Here is a 17,449-nt window from a genome sequence, read left to right on the forward strand (position 1 = left end):
ATTCTAATTCCAGAACTGTTATAAATTAGAGCTGAAGAATCTTTTAAAACAATGAGATGTCATATTAGCTCACCACATTCCGTGAACACTTCTTAGACCAACACAGTTTATTTTTCAACTCACTAGAACTAACAGTAAAATATTCCCGTCAAAATCAAATCAACCGCATGGCGTCTAAATCTTGGCCAATATTTACTAGTCCATGCTTCCTAGACTCGAGCAGACATCTAGGTAAGTAGTGAGGTAAAATGCAGTCTGTCTTACATGTTAATCAGCATAATTCACCATGTAGGATTGGGCACTGGTGACTTATTGTGTGTTGATACTTGAGGAATTTATGATAAAAAAGAGACTGGGATGTTTTTATTTTTTGATTATAAAACGTAAACAATATGTTAGAAAACAAGTGTTTCAATCTAAAATCTCGTCTAGGGCACCAACATAGTCAGGGCTGGCCCTGTATTCACCACATTCAGCTGTATTTTTTTGCAGGTCGCCACACTGACTCCAGCATCTTCAGGCTGGAAGGTAACACATTAGATGAGCGGACAGAGAGCATAAAAAGGAAGCATGGGTCTAAGGAGAGGCTGCAAAGAGCAAGTAAGAGAAGCAGGACAAGCCAAAGTCCATCCCAGGAGCGCAGACAGTCCCCCCACCTCTCCTCAACCCGTGACAAACCCAGCACCTCTGCTGCAGCAACCACTGACCCAACCATTAGAAAAGGTTAGATGAACTTGGACATGCAGACAATTCATTTTTTCTGTATTCTGAGTGCTAAGCTAAAAAATAATAATCAGTTAAAGCTCATTTCTCTGACTACATAGATAGACAGAGTGCAACGTGTCATACTCTGAAAACCACATCTATTCCAAACACTGCATACCTTTCAATTAAACAGCTGGTCAGGTCAGGCCACCACATGGCACACAGCCCTGTAACGTTATCCACTTTTGTCTTCTTAAAGGCTTGGTTTTTTGGGTTCTTTGCCCTGTTGGCAAAGAACCCAAAAAACAGCAGCTTTTAGGCATTTTTCTGTTTGCTTGCAGAAAGAAGTGACAAGGATACACCTTCACACAATAAAAAGTGTGAAGAAGTGTGTGAAAAAGTCATTGTTGTTTTCCCCTCCAGGGTGTGTAGGACTCAATTGTGTTCTGTCTCTAAGTAGCTGTGTTTACATGGAAACTAATATTCCACTAATAATCAGAACAATAGCTCAGTCAGAATAAAAATAACCACGTAACCACCTCAATCAGAAGAGACTGGCCCGATCTGGCAGAACAGAAGGAATTTTCAATCAGGGTGAGAGGGGTGGTGTAAACCTTTGATAATCCATTAAGCAGGAAAATATTAGCACCTCATAACCATGTAAATGCTCGATCTGATCGTTTTTCTCTTATTGAAATGAACATATTCTTTCTGTGCATGTTTGCCCCATTTGGGAGCAACATTAGGTGGCGTGACGGTAAAAAGAGAGTGTGTGTGTGATAGAGTATGAAGTTAGCAGCTGCGAACGTAGTAGTGCAGTGTGTGTACAGTTTAGACCATTTGTCAGTGAATAAATGCTCCAACTCCTCAAGAACAAGTCAAGTTATGGTGTCTTGCTTGCCACCATAAATTGTAAAAAAAACATATGGACATAGTCACTGTGAGGTCACCCATTGGTTTATGGACTGCTGTTTTGAAGCCTCGAGTTGATTTGACCGTCGCCTTGTTGGATTTGAACGTTACCATCTTGGACTTTTAGAGTCAGAAGTGACCATATTTGGACGAAAGGGTGGAGCTAACTGTGATAATGCTAATGCTAATGCTAATTTCTGCTAGCGGAAAATAGGCTTAAAACCATTAAAACTAAATGTACTTACCAGAAAAACTGAATAGCCGACTCTTTAGAGAGTTTTTTAGTACAACCAAACCCAGAACAAGACTTTTGACAACCAAAATGTTACAATTAACTTTCATGAACTATAACACACTGTGAAATAGTGGCTGCTACGCATATACTGGAAATCAAGTATGGCTTAATTGCTTGTCAAATCAGAATTAACAGAATTAACCTTAAACAATACAACATCTATCTGAGATTTAAAATGTATTTTCCTTTCTGAGCACATGTCACAGAAGAGAATATCCAATTCAAGGGCAAAACTGTCTGTTTTAACTCTGTAAACCAGAAAATCCACAGATAAATCTGAAGTCTGAATCCCAATGTGTACAGCAGTGGTTTAATCCCTCACTGCTTCTCCCAACTCTGAATCCAAGCAATGATTCAAAAATGCTAATGGTGTCATTGTTTTTTTACATTTCACACTTACTTGTATTACCTGTAGGAAATACAAGTATAACTGAATCCAATGATCTCCCAGTGTTGGATGCTGCTGACGTGTCAAAGAAGAGCAGTAAGTGTAAAGTGACCTGTGAAAAGGCTGAGGAGCAGCCAAAGAAGAGAAGTAGAAAAACTCCAAGTCTGCAAGAGGGCCCCAGCCACACATCAAAAAGCACTTGCCACACTGACAACAGAGGTAAGACATACACAGCAGAGAGATTCATTTTCTCTTTGTTTCAGATGTAAATCTTAAGCTAAATGACATCTTGTCAAACCTCATTTCTGTGGCTAGTTTAGTGTGGTGGAAAATCTTCAGATGGACCAATAAATCTTCAGGTCTCCCACAACATTTAAAACTCAAAAAACCCAAAGAAAAACACTTGAAATAGGCAGAGTTCAATGTGAATAGGTTTACTGTGCATCAAGTGTAATACAGAGCAAACTGAGGCTTCAATCTCAGGATGAAAAACCTGATGCAAAACCACAAAACATCACCTTATATACTTTTCATAGCTACTCTTAGTGTGGAGCCTATGTTTGGCTCCATCTCACACTTAACCAAACTCTTTCAGTCTGGAAACAATGGTGTCTCAAACTTAAAAAAAATAAATGTCAAATTTAAAAATAAAAATAGGGCCTGTTGGCCTTTAATCAAACATCACAAGCAAATAATCAAAATATCATGAGCACTGACCTTTCCTTGATTCTTTAATAATTAACCATCCTGTGTACTGTCTGTGTAATGAGTGTATACTGACTCTGTGATGATACTGCCATGTCTATTTACACAAGGAAATCACTCTTCCACATTAGGGTTTGGCTTTAGGTTAAGAATGTACGGAGCCCAGGAGGGGCCATGGAGAAAAAATAGCAAATTTGTTCTCTCAATTCAATCATTTTTGCCCTCAATACATTCATTTGTGCTCTCAATTTAACTATTTTGCCTGTTCCCCTCTTTTGGAGGGGACCAAATTGTTTCATTGTCTTAAGAAAACAATGAAAAAGACCTTTCCCCTGTAATGTTACTAATCCACAATATATGTATTTGTATTCTGTGTCTGCAGCTGAATTTAAGGCCAAGTATGAGGAAAAGGAACTGCTGGGTGAAGGAGGCTATGCTTTGGTCTTTGCAGGATTTCACAGAAACGACAATCTGCCTGTAAGGCTTCTTACATGTACACACACTGCAAACACACGCACACACAGACACACACACACAAACACATTCATAATTCATCCATTAATTCTTTATTTAGTGAAAGCTAAATGTAGTGAAAGCTAAACCAAATATCTGTTTGTGTCTTGTAGGTAGCTATAAAACATATTCCACAGGAGGATGTTGTGCGCATTCCATTGGTAAGTGATGTGTTCTCTGTCCTAATACCAAGTCTTTCACTTCATTTAAATGTTTAATTTCTTTGATATTTCTCTTTTTACATGAGGCGAGCACATGCATACACTACCTGTAAAACCTGTGGCAGTTTTTATTTGAAGCACCGCATGGTGTTTAGAGTTACTTATAAAACCCAGAAATTGATTTTCCATCTTTAACCTAATTTCACACATTTATCTAAAGTGTCTGAATGAGAAGATGAGCAACGTTCCTCTGGAGGTGGCATTGCTAATAGCAGTAGGAGCTGGACCAGACTCAATAGCCAGCACTATAACCCCAGTCCTGCTGGACTGGTTCGACCTGGACGAGGAATTAATTATGGTTCTGGAGAGACCCGTCCCCTGCATGGACTTAATTGATTACTTTGAACAAAGGGATTCCTACATGGAGGAGCAAGAGGCTCAAGTAAGGGCCTTTTAGCTGGATGTATGAGTGTGTGTGTGTGTGTGTGTGTGTGTGTGTGTGTGTGTGTGTGTGTGTGTGTGTGTGTGTGTGTGTGTGTGTGTGTGTATGTGTGTGTGTGTCCATACCCATCATGGGTCAACCTGCCTGTTGTCTATCATCAGTTTAAGTTTCATGGAGAATTTATGTCCCGCAGGCCCTACAGCGACAGCTGGTGAATGCAGCCTTGGAGATGCATTCAAAAGGAGTTTTCCATCGGGACATAAAACTGGACAACATTCTTATTGAAACAGGTTCTGATGTCCCGAGGGTCAGATTCATTGACTTTGGCTATGGCACAATGCAGATAGAAGAAGAGCACACTGTGGAACAAGGTAGGCTTTTTTTTCTTTTTTTACCTTAGACTGTGAGGAATGTCTTTCTGTCTCTCCTTTTCTGTCTCTGTCCCTGGCCTTCACCTCAGTCCTTCACCAATGAACTTTCCCTTTTGGTGTCTCTGTGTACACTAGGGACTGAAGTGTACAGTTCCCCGGAATGGTTTGAGCATCACTGCTACACGGCCGGTCCCACAACAGTGTGGCAGCTGGGGGTGGTGCTATATGGTTTACTGCATAAACGACTCCCCTTCACCTCTCCCCATGAGATTATCTGTTGCAATCCCCCAATTCGAGTTGACCTTTCTGATGGTAAGACATGCACACATACATGCAAACACAGAAGCATGCATAGTTCATGAATTAAACCTTGATCCATATGCTTATGTCCAGACTGCAAGGACTTTTTGCAGAGGTGTCTGGCCAAGCGCCCACAGGACCGGCCTACCTTGGAGAGTCTTCCAAATCACCCTTGGCTAAGATGAGATAGCTCTACAGTACATCAGCCAAATCTGCAGTTTAGAAAACCAAAACCCTGCAAAAACTATTTTTAAAATTAAAAAAACTGTTGTCTTTTTCTGTTTCTGCAGAGCACCAAACCAGTCCAGCAAGAACCAGCAGTCCCATAGTTCCAAGCAATTCCTTATTATCAGGCTGCCCTAACAAGTCTCTAAAGACTCTCCAGCTGGTCCAGAATGCAGCTGCACGTGTACTGACTACAACTAGAAAAAGAGATCACACTTCTCCCATTTTAACTTCGCTACATTGGCTTCCTGTAAAATTTAGAATAGAATTTAAAATCCTTCTCCGAACTTACAAAGCCCTTAATTGTCAGGCACCATCATATCTTGAACAGCTCATAGTACCGTATTATCCCACCAGAACACTGCGCTCCCAGAATGCAGGCTTACTGGTGGTTCCTACAGTCTTTAAAAGTAGAATGGGAGGCAGAGCCTTCAGCTATCAGGCTCCTCTCTTGTGGAACCATCTTCCAGATTCGGTCCGGGGTGTAGACACCCTCTCTATGTTTAAGAGAAGGCTTAAAACTTTCCTTTTTGATAAAGCTTATAGTTAGGGCTGGCCAGGCTTGCCTTGGATCAGCCCTTAGTTATGCTGCTATAGGCCTAGACTGCAGAGGGACTTCCCATGATGCACTGAGCTCCTCTCTCCTCCTCCTCCTCTCCATCTGTATCCATTCATGTAACATCAATGCATGTCACTAACTTTGCTTCTTCCCCACAGTTTTTTGTGCTTTATCATCTCACAGGAAACCCTTGGTTGCGGGCCGAGCCTTCACGGTCCGTCACAGTACTGTTGGCATCCTTCCCTGGCTGTTGCTGTTGCTGTTGCTGCTGTTGTTGTTATTGTTATGATTGTTGTTCTTCCTGACAGCTATTGAATTCACCTGAAAAACCTTTTGTTTTTATTCCACAAACAGAGCTCCAGCCTTGGCCTCTTGCACCACAGCTAAATTGAAGCAACACTTACACTTACACATACATTTTGTTTTATCAGAGATTAAAGTAATTAAAGATCAATTATAATTTGCTGTTCAGTTCAGAAATCAAAACACAAGTTTTTTGAACCACCTGGGCAACAGAGGATAATGTTGTATAGAGAATACTATCGCCTGCGTATAGATGAATTGCACTGTTTGTAACATTTTCTCCTGAGTAATTTTTAAAAGTTGTGAATAAAAGTGGAAGAATAGAACCCTGTTGCACACCTTTGTTAACACTCATAAAGCCGGACTGATAGCCATCAGCCACAACAGCTTGTGTTCTACCACTGAGATAATTTGCAAACCAATGACATGATTTTTCATCAAATTCAATGGATTCCAGGCATTTCAGAAAAAATTGATGATCATCAGTATCAAAAAGAGATAAATCAATAAAAATGGCGACACAGTCCTTATGTAATGTACTGGTAACATCATTCAAGACTTTCGATGCTGTCATCACAAACCCTACATACTATGCCCAGGTCTAAATCCTGATCACTATTATTTTAAAATGGAGTGTTGTGATAAAATTGTTTCAGTTCAGTGAAAAGGTCTGAGTGCCTAATTTGTTTGCCAAGCAAGGTGCACTATGATCAGAGATAACGGAATGAAATCCTGCATTTTCAAATAAATAACCTGAAGAAATAAAGTGTTCATTTAGTACATCACATATTTTCTTTCCAACTGAGATAGTGTTAGAACCTTGAACAATTTCATTGGGTAAGAATGACATAGGATTATGTGATAATGAATTAACCATTTTCCAAAAAAATGCTGGGTTTCCTGAACTTTCAGATAGTGCAGAGACATAAAATGATGATTTGGCATTTCAAACAACAGTGAGACACCTATTACATTGTTGACAAAAATAATGCCAATATGAGGATGATTTAGTTATTTGTGCTTTGTGCCAGGCAACGTCCCTTTCATGTAACATTACAGTAATTTCTGAACAAAACCGAGGGTTGTTCCTGATCTTGACTCTGAACTTGTCTGCAATGGAATTAAATGTCTTTATAACTAAATCTAAGGCTTAGTATGGATCACGAATTGCCATGGCAAACCCAACATCATTATAGTATACATTAAACAAACTTGTTCAGAAAAGTGTTTAAAATTCCTTTTGAAAATGATACATGGTTTGGATCTTCGTAATTTTGTGTCACGGATGCATGCTGTTGGGCAGTGGTCAGTGTAGTTGAGAGGAAAAACACCACTAGATTTGTTTTGTTGAGGTCTATTGGTTAAAAATATCTTGAAGTGTGGCCTTTTCTGCATTTTTTCGATGTGGCTGAGTTGGGGAAGAAATTAGCTGTGTGAGATTGAATTCATTGCAGAGAATTTTTAGATTATCAGAAGTGTTAGTTAACCAGCTAATGTTCATATCAACCAGGATAAAATGTTCTGAATTTTCATAGCTGGATATCAAATCAAATAAAAGATCTATGATTGCAACCGCAGGTGTAGAGGGTGAACAATAAAACCCAATAACTAGTGCTGTAAAGTATTATTTTTCCCCAGACAAACATTAGAGCAAAGAGTTCAACATATTTCAGTTTAGATACAGAGGTAACGACAGAGACAGATAAACAACTTTTCATTAGCATTGAAAAACATTGTAGTTATCAAGACAGATATCAGCATCTTTAACTTTGTTTGACAACCATGTTTAAGAAAACACAAAAATTTCAGGGTCAGATTGTTGCGCCAAGACTTTTAATATGGTCCATTTTGGATATAATACTACGTATGTTCATATGAATATTTTGAATCCCCATGTGATGCAAGAAGTTTTACATGCTAAAATCAACATTTTGAGTTTCCTGTGAATTTGAGTCATAACTTCCAGAACCACAAGTGGCGCTGTTTATGAGCAGAGAACATAGTGAAAGGTTTTGTTTTGAATCCAGGTTCAAGACCCTTTGATTTGCTCCCTTCTGTGGCAAGCAAACAGGCCAAATCATGGACAAATTATTAAAATCAACACTCCTGTGATTAGTCCGTTGATAGTCAAGCCAACTATCACTAATTACTACTGGACCATCAAAACCAAGGGCAGTGTCATAAAAATGGGTCGGAATCACAACCCATGGGCTGTAGAGAGAGCTAGTTGTACAAACAGGAAGCAAAGAGGTCACTGGGGGGTGAAAAACAGTAATCAGTGACTGATTTGTAGTCCAGGGGTCTCATTCATAAAACATCGCGTAGGATCCATACTAAAAGTGTACATGTGCACAAAAGCTGAAAATGGTGTGCACCAAAAACTAGTCAAATTTATAAAAACCGTGCGTACGCACAAATGCACACGTTTTTCCCTTTATAAATCACAGTCCACCTGGAAATGTGAGCGCATGGATCAGCCTCATATCCAGCCCTCTACACACCCACATTCAACCATAAATGGTCAATGCAAAAGTATTCATGAATATTGATCTGCGTTTCTTTCACCGGGTGAATCAGTCTCCCTCTCGAGACAGCTGACCAATCAGTGTTGAGAATCAGCGTATGCGACCCTCTCACTCATCACTTGCGCTTGGGCAGCTTGCAACAGTCCATATATGAGTGCAGGTGGTGAAGATGTGCCAGTGAGGTGACTGAAGAAGGCAGAGTGTGTGCGGCAGATGCTGCGGTGTCTCAAGTGCGCTCTGTGCGCTTGACAGCACAGTGTTCACTGCAGTGATTTTACATGATATGGAAACTAAAATCATACCTGGTGATATAGGCACAGTATTAGAAAATATTATTAAAAATCTGTTAGCACTCTATTCTGCAATTATTTTTAAGCTACATTTAAGTTAAGTTATTTGATGTCATCTTGGATTTCTACAACCGATGATGATAATTTCATCGGTTAGTTAACATGGTTGAGGTGAAAAGGAATCAGTATAATCACACTTAATATGGAGGAAAGGCAAGCCAGACTTTCCAGAATCCTGCCACCTGCTATATCCTGACATCATTCATTTCAGCAGCTGCTGCGCACTCCACAACTGACCCTCTCCTCTGTGAGACAACGCTGATGACATGTTGAATGGACTTTGATTTAAGATTTGAGTCGGCTTACATCTTTTCAAATTGAAAGGTGCTCATGGAATAGTTATGGCTCACTACAAGTGCAAATACGGATAACACTGCTGGTTTGAATGTTTATGATAAAGTGAATCTATAATTAACATTTGATATTGTATGAGATTAAATGTCCGAGAGAAATCATTATACAATCTGGCTTCAATTCACCACCTCACCATCTGCATTACCAATTTCCTCTGTCTCCAAAATGGTTGTACGCATGGGTCAGAGTCCCTTTTGTGTGTATGCAACAGTTATAAATGAGACCACAGAGCTGTTGTGGGGCAGATAGCAGTTAGTCAGTGACATGAGGCTGTAGTAACTGCATGGAAAATGTTTGCTGAAAGTGCATGTGTGCCATGGAAGCTGGGATGGATACCATCTCGCTAAAAAAAGAAACGTTCCCAAAAAAAATTAAAATTGTCAATAAAAGAAAAAAAAATTGTGTGATGGCCATACTGACTGTGGCCACGTGTGCAGAAAGAGCAGCCAGCTAAAACATCCAATATCTCAGCCCATAGAGGGGAGAGGGCCTGAGACAAAGACGGACTTTCCAGAGTTTTTGAGTTTGTTAAAAAGATGGTTAAAACTTCTGTTTTAGAGCTTCAGACTGCTGCTTGGTGATGTTGCTTGTACCAACATGAATAATAACACTGTGGATTTATGGGTGTTTGCTAAGCAGAGATATGATCTGCCGCATAACATCCACAATTTTAGTACCAGGTAGGGATGGGCTATACCAAACTCTTTTAATTTGATATGATACTGGTACTTTTTGTTACAATTTCTTAAATGGGTATGTGGTTTTTCAAAATAATGGTAATTTTTAGAAAAAAAAGATCATTACACATAAAGGCAAATCACATGACACATACTAGCCATTAATAACAAATTTATTACAAAAGCAAATATGAATACATGCTAATATGCTGATAAGTGTAAAAAATAGTCCAGTATTTTTCAGAAATACTATGATAAAATAATAATAAAATAAATAAATAAATATAACATACTATGCATTACATAACATAACATTTATTATTAAATAAATTAAAATACTAACAACATAAACCATGTGCACACTTGTACTTTCTTAAAGATTTCTTAAATAGGCCATGATTTTTCCAGAGCAACTTCCACTTTCTCCATATTCAGCTATTTAGGCTTCCTGACAGCAATATTCAGAAAAAAAAAAACAAATAAAAAACACCTTATTAATTTGACATTTCTTCAGAAATCTAAATGGAAAGGTCTTGGCATTTTATCTATTCCATTTTGATTGTTCATAAAGATTTCCTAATGTACTTAAACCTGTCTTTTGTCAGACAGAGGGTGGTGCAGGAGACTTAGATGTATGGGCATCTTCTTGTTTTTGTTCAGCCTCCTAATTTAACTTTCAGGGTGTGTTGTTCTTGAATGTTTGAAGAGGTTACTTGTTGCTTGTTGTGTTGTGTCTGCTGTCTGGCACTTTCTTGTCACAAATAGTGCATCTTGGTGTATTTTTATCTACAGATGAAAAGTAGCACCACACCATGTTGTTTCCTTTCTGACATTCTCTCACAAGTTTGAGGCGGACGTGTGTGCAAACTTGTCTGCACTCGGTTGTCATGTTACAAAGGTTTCCACAGTCATGTGACATGAGCCAGCTATAAATGTCAGGGTTGTTTATTGGCACAAACATTATACACAAGTACTGAAAACATTTGGAAGTGATGCAACCAGCCACTTTTTGTATTTATATAATTGTATTATCAATATTTTTTTAAAGGAATCGATACCAAATGAACAGCTTGTGAGTATCAAAGTATTGATCCCACAGCATCGTAGGCAATGGGTCCCTGCAATTTTGATTTTATATGATGATGGAATCCCCAATGATCAGACATGTAGGAGCATGCAGTGAGTGACAACCAGTTTCGATTGGTGGCTGGAGGGATTGACCAAGCCGCCAGAGCAGGGGGTACCAGTGCGCATCACACCAGTGGCTGTGAGGACGAATTGGGATGGAAGTCTCCTGTCAGCGGGGGGAAGTCCTGCTCATCCACGATGGTGTACCGGTTAGTTAGCCGAAGTTCACAGGGAGGAGAGGGACGGGGGGGTGACTTCTTTTCCCTGCTATTCCTATGTACTATAGACCAAGGCTCCTGGCTGGGAGTGGTCCCACTCGACCTCTCTCTGTCCTTATGAACCAATACCTTTTCCATAAAACTTTTTTTGTTTTACTAATTTGTGTTCATTGGATAGCATTTTTGGTATACACTTTAGATATTGTACATATTTTTCTTTGAAGCATAGGATAAGAAATATCTGTGCTCTTCACCATGGGTGCCTGGTAATATTTTAAAATGGGCGAGCAAACTTGGAAAGATACATAATTGGCAGAGGAGTCTGGGGGTCCTCCCCCAGAAAAAAACTTGTAATTTAAAACAAATTCCCTGCATTTTTACACCACCTCCTGGATTAAGCTAAGAAACAGCCACCTGCACTAGTCTAGTGAAAACCAAGAATGCATCAAAAACAGAACAGTATATACGTGGGTGGATCAGAAGAAAATGATTATTAGAAGAATGATGGTAGTAGATTGCAGGCCTCTAGCCCATCTTCAAGGTCAAACAAGGACAAACAATATATATAAATAAAATAGCCTTACCACACATCACAATATGAATTGCATAATTAAACGTGGTTAAACAATTTTGAACCTGAGGGTTGCTATTCTCAATATTCACAAGCCATCTTCAAAGTCTATCAATTGCAACAACTAACCTAAAAACCATACACTGTAAAAAATAATGGACGTGGCCACCATGTCATCACTCATAGGTTTGTGGACTCCTGTTTTGACTCCTTGAGTTTGGCATTTTGACCATCGCCATCTTGGATTTTTGGAGCCAAAAGTGCTGCTGGCAAAAAACAGGCTTAAAACCATGAAAACAAAATGTGCTAACTGGAAAAAAAATGAACATCTTACTCCTCAGAGGGTCTTTTAGTACATCCAAACACTGAACAAGACTTTTTTAGGTGACCAAAATGTTAAAATTAACCTTCATGAACTGAAAACGCAACTGCTAAGGCTACACCTATACTTTGTGAATCTGGGATTACACCATGGTTACATTACCTAACTAATGTTGTCACCATGGTAGCGACTTGCCTGTGACAGGACCCACCCATCACTCACAGCAGCCAAGCCCTTGATTATACCTAACTTTAAGCCTTAATAAAATTTAAACAGGTGAGTTATATAAAAATTCACCCCTTGTACAGTTGTCATGAACAGGGAAATTAGCTATAGAGAACAATACTGTTTTTTTGTATCTGGCTGTAAACGTGTTTATTTCTGTTGTAAAGTTGGGCATTTTAACATAGGAGTCTATGGGGATTGACTCACATTTGGAGCCAGCCTCAAGTGGCCATTTGAGGAACTGCATTTTTTGGCACTTCATGTTGGCTTTCTTTTTCAGCCCCAGGGGTTGCCACTCGCTAAAAACCTATTATTGGGAATTACAAGAAAGTTTCAGTGTGACAGAGACACAGAGTATCAAAACCATAGTAATTCACTCTCACTCCTGCCTGTGTACACATGGCACAAGAGGAGAAGGAGAGACACTATGCTGCTGCTAGAAGAGCCGCTGACTGAAATTACTCTGAGCAGCGTGTGTGGGAATAAATTACAATATAATAGATTTGTGTATATTTCTCACTGAATAACTTGCTGCTGTTGCGCTATGCTGCTCTGTTTTCTCTGTCCATGTGCTGTCAGTGTCCTCTTTTCATGCCGTGACGTTATCAGTTATGAAATGGACATGTGGCATGAGAGCATGTGAAAAGCGTCAGTTGCAGGAGTCTCACAGTCAATCACGTAGAGGAGGCTCTATGCTCTCTACACCCACGACAGTGTTCCAATCCACAACACAAACACTATAATCAAGTTTGTGGATGACACTACAGTGGTGGGGCTGATGAAAGATGGGGATGATACTGCGTACAGAGAGGAGGTCCGTAAACTATCAGAATGGTGCTCCAGCAGCAACCCGGCACTCAAGACCTCAAAAACTTTGGTCCTTGAGGCTTTTGAGACCCAGTATTTGTATTTGTATCTGTATTTGTTGAGGCAGCAAAATTATTTGTATTCAAATAAAAGTGGAAAGAGGCTTTAAAATCCTGTTGTTGTTTTTTTTATTACGCTTTTAATTTTAGTAAATTAAAGTGTTACAATAAGTGTTCATGAATAAACTCCCTTATGAAGGAGGTCCCCACACCGGGTCTCAAACTGGAGTCTCCCAGATCATAGACGACTGCGCTGACTACTGAGCTAAAACTTTACTCATCACCTCATTGCAGACAGACCTCTACCTGTTTATACATTCATAACACAGAGACAGCACACCGTGTAATGTGTAGGGAAGAACTTCAAAAGCGATTATTGCTTTGCACTTTTCATTTACTGCCTATTTTTTATAACCTAACTTTGTGGAAAGGAGAAGGGGAACAACTTGTGGGAGCACTTTGCGTGTTTCAGTAGCTCAGCTTTATCTCTGGGGAACACCCCTAACTCCGGGAGTGATGTCCAAATTAGGAAATCATGTAATAGGTGGATGTGACTCCCCTCGTTGAGACCTGCTGTTCGAGGTAAAAGCGGAGCAGAGGAGAGTGACTGAGATAGTGATGGTGATGTAATCAACCTGCACACTGGTACACCATTAAACAATAGAGACCGGGGGCGAAGTATCAAAATTTAACAGAATTTATTTTCTTGTACAAGAAGGAGCGTTTCACAATGCAACACACAGGATGAGGTTACAAAGAAAAAGGCTCCCAGAGGAGCACCTACAACAGGGTTTTATACACCTTAAGTTTCTTAATCTATCAAATACAGACTTATAGATTATGATGACAGATGACATGGCTCACCCTTTTTCCGATGAATTTTAATTTCTACATCTTCCTCTTTACAAATATAATGCTGAACTTCCTGTAACCTTAGCTGATGATTCTGCTGACGTTGCAGTACAAGACAGGAACAATTCATCATGATCTAGATAAAATAGTAACACTGATACACAGTGTAATCATAATTTTTATAACACTTACCAAAGGCAAATAATTTTTAAAATATTTATATGAAACAAATATTCATAAAAAACCCACTATTTGTGCTTTGCTGAATAACGTATTTGCATTCGGACACACCCCTAGTATCTTCTAGTCTCAAACTCTCATATAGGAGTCTAAATAGAAAATACTGGAACACAAAAATTCCTGCCTCAACACAGTAAAACAAAAAACAACCTTTTTGTTCAACACAGTCACCCGTGAATGAAAAGAATGGTATACAACAGATTGAGAGTTTGAATAAATGACAAAAGAATTCATTGAAGCCCCAAATATACCTCCTGACTATCCCTTGGGTTTGTTATGTGTGAAACACTTTCAGGATAAGCATGCTATTTCTCATCTAATGCATCCTGATCTGCCCAGAAACAATTCAATCCCAGACCTCCAAAAGCAGCAATCTGTTTCCAGTGTGACTGCATGGTGTGTCAGAGTCTTCTTAAAAGACAGAACACATTGCGGAGGCAAAGAGCACTGAGCTTGATTCCTGGTTTTGACTCATTTAAAGTGATCTGAGGTTTGGTTTGTTTAGTGATGTTGTGATGCCAAAGCAACCTTGATACAAAATTTGTATTCAATATGTAAAGTAAGAGAGCAATTACTGTAGAAGCCACACCCTTATTGTTCAGATCCACTCCCCATACACAGCAGAGCCAGTGCACTCAGTGCCCCTCTGAGTAATTGCACACAGCCTGATAGGTTGCCAGATTTGATTGGCTAAGTGTGGATCATGCCACTAGATATCTTGCCTGTAGGAAAACAGTTTTGGATTCCCTAGCCATGAGGTAAGAGCTGCAGGATTGTGTTTATTCTGTTTTAAAGCAACCTACAGTGGAGTTTCAATTCCACTAAATGTCATACTTTTATGGAAAACAATTCACTGTTATATTTACTCATCACTCTTTCGGTTGATTAAAGGCTACTAGAGGTAACTAGCGAAGGGAAGTGTGAGTGCACCACAGCACTAGTTCTGTAACCTAAATTTGGTATGTTTTTTTGTTTTTTTTTTTCAAATCATATCAGATACATTAATTTCATATTGCTGTGAGTTTTGGCTCAGTTTCACTGATCATAAGTGTACTGCTGCCAGGTGAATGTGTTACTGGATTTGTAGACAATGTAATTGTGCTAAGCTAAGCTCACCTCACAAAATTATTCCTTCTTTGAACACACAGAGATTCAAGATTCAAAGATTTATTTGTCACATATGTGCAGTGAAATTATGGCTACAATTGTAGTTTGTGATTCTGTTGTCTTTAGCACCAACAGTAGTTTTTATCTTAGGTTTCATATACAATGATACACTTGGGTTAGGCAGAGATTTCTGCAATCAGTGTACCAAGCTGCTAAAGACACTCTCCTTCTGACAGAGCAGCAGACACTGTCTTACATTATTGGTTCCATCATCAGTCAACTTATCCAAATGGCCCTCTGGAGTGGAGTCAGGTTCCATTCCAGTGATGATTACATCATCAGGACCAGGAAGAATGGGAGGACTCATATCAGTTTCATCTCTGTGCATACAGTAGGCTACAGCATGCACTTTTTTTCTACATACCCCACATTGACAGGCATGTGAGCTCTAGCTAACTAACCAAAGAGAAATAGTCACTTATAGCACTAATAACTGCAGACTTGCAGGTAGTGAGTGCGTGAGTGTCCAAAGCATGTAGTATGGGTTAGAAACCTCAATGTTAGCATTCTTGAAATTCCTGCTGTTGCCATCAAAATACTCCAGACACTACATACAATATGCTAGATGCTTTATGTTAGAGCAAAACCTCATAATATTGGATGTCTCCAGTGTATAGAGGTGAAACTGTGCACAGGATTTAATAAGTAAGTATTACTGATCAGCTGCAGGGATTGTGAAAAGAGAACACAGATGCTTGCAGACACAGAAGTATGCACATGCTAACAATCTGCTAACAGATTCTCCTTGTGAAAAAGGGATTGATTTTGGCAAGATATGCTGACAAATGTGTTCATTTGCATGGTCACATATGGCATAATGTATGTAGCTGATCTCACAATATTATGTGCTGCTGCAGACTTTGTTCCGCCTGGTGTCAAGACATTAGTAGAATGGGGAACTGCAGAGCGATTGTGAGAGGTAAGAGGAAATGAACAACACTTAGATGTGGCTGGATGACTATTAAAGGGACATAGCACTTACTGACAAGATGTAACTCAAGGTTACACGTTGACACGTACACATGCTTAATATAGTGTACAAATACATACCCCAAAGCATAGATATATTTCTGACATCTCAGACAGTTTGTACCAGATATTTTTGCATATGAGAATTCAATGGTGTTTTAAATTGTTTTAAAATGCAAATGGAACTTTTCTTTTCTATGCAACATATGTAGGCCATGTTATGTTTCTAATATATTTGAATGAACAATAAAACACACAGCATATCTTGTCTTATGATATATGCCATGAAATGTAAAATAACATTGTCATTGTTAAGTTCTTTACTTAGCTTCTCAAATGCACTGGCCTCTTGCAAATCTATGCCAGCTGAAAATCTGTCATGCATAATCAATGGAGATCACATGAGGCAAGATGGTAATTTGCATATTTTACCAAGATATGTTCCTTGTTCCTCTAAACTAATATATATTCACTCTTGTTGTATCAAAAATAATGAAGTTCACAGTTCTTCTTTCATGGTTAGCATGGTAACGCTGCTCTTTCTACAAGGAAGTTAGGAGTTAGCACTGCTGTGACAGGAGAGCACACTGTGCCCAGCCCTACATTTTGTAGCACATACACAAAATTCGTCTTTGAATAAACTAAAAAACAATGACTGAATATGTTTGATACTTTCAACAGTGTCCTCAACAGTATCACAGAGGGAAATTTTGCAGTTCCCTCTTTTTAGGATGACGCAGAACATTTGATGTGGCTTTCACTAACCTTCAACGACACATACTACTACTTTAACTGCAGTGCTGCTGCACCTGTTATTACCACTGCTATTACTACTACTACACCCAGTCCTACTGCTACCACTGTTACTAAACCAGTTTTAACACTTTCAGAGTTAAATACCACTGTTGTTGGATTATACAGCTATCACATTAGTCAATACAAAACAGTAAGTCTTTGCTTTGAGCCATGAAATACAATAACACCTGCTGATTGTCTTGCATGCAGCAGAGAACTTGCACAGAACCACTGCATGTGATGCAGCAACACTTCCAAAACTTTATCTGAAGTAGTCTAAATAATTATATGAAGAATTGTGGCTAGTGTGC

At 39.1% G+C, this 17,449-nt stretch overlaps 1 protein-coding gene across 1 annotated transcript; it reads left to right on the forward strand.

Moving 5' to 3' along the window:
- Window positions 1-108: 108 nt before the first annotated feature.
- Window positions 109-5,203, forward strand: LOC122995725 (serine/threonine-protein kinase pim-2-like). Its single transcript, XM_044371074.1, has 9 exons — window positions 109-231; window positions 493-723; window positions 2,364-2,519; window positions 3,388-3,482; window positions 3,632-3,679; window positions 3,900-4,121; window positions 4,315-4,492; window positions 4,628-4,804; window positions 4,886-5,203. The coding sequence occupies exons 1-9, from the start codon at window positions 168-170 to the stop codon at window positions 4,975-4,977; spliced, it is 1,263 nt and encodes a 420-aa protein (XP_044227009.1). The 5' UTR covers window positions 109-167; the 3' UTR covers window positions 4,978-5,203.
- The last annotated feature ends 12,246 nt before the right edge of the window (window positions 5,204-17,449 follow it).

Source organism: Thunnus albacares, chromosome 13 (assembly GCF_914725855.1).
Source record: "Thunnus albacares chromosome 13, fThuAlb1.1, whole genome shotgun sequence".
NCBI lineage: Eukaryota > Metazoa > Chordata > Actinopteri > Scombriformes > Scombridae > Thunnus > Thunnus albacares.

Coding starts and splice junctions, on each gene's coding strand:
- LOC122995725 (XM_044371074.1), top strand. CDS start 168: ATGGCGTCTAAATCTTGGCCAATATTTACTAGTCCATGCTTCCTAGAC. Junction 4,122..4,314: donor TGGAGGAGCAAGAGGCTCAA/GTAAGGGCCTTT, acceptor TATGTCCCGCAG/GCCCTACAGCGACAGCTGGT. Junction 4,493..4,627: donor AGAGCACACTGTGGAACAAG/GTAGGCTTTTTT, acceptor TGTGTACACTAG/GGACTGAAGTGTACAGTTCC.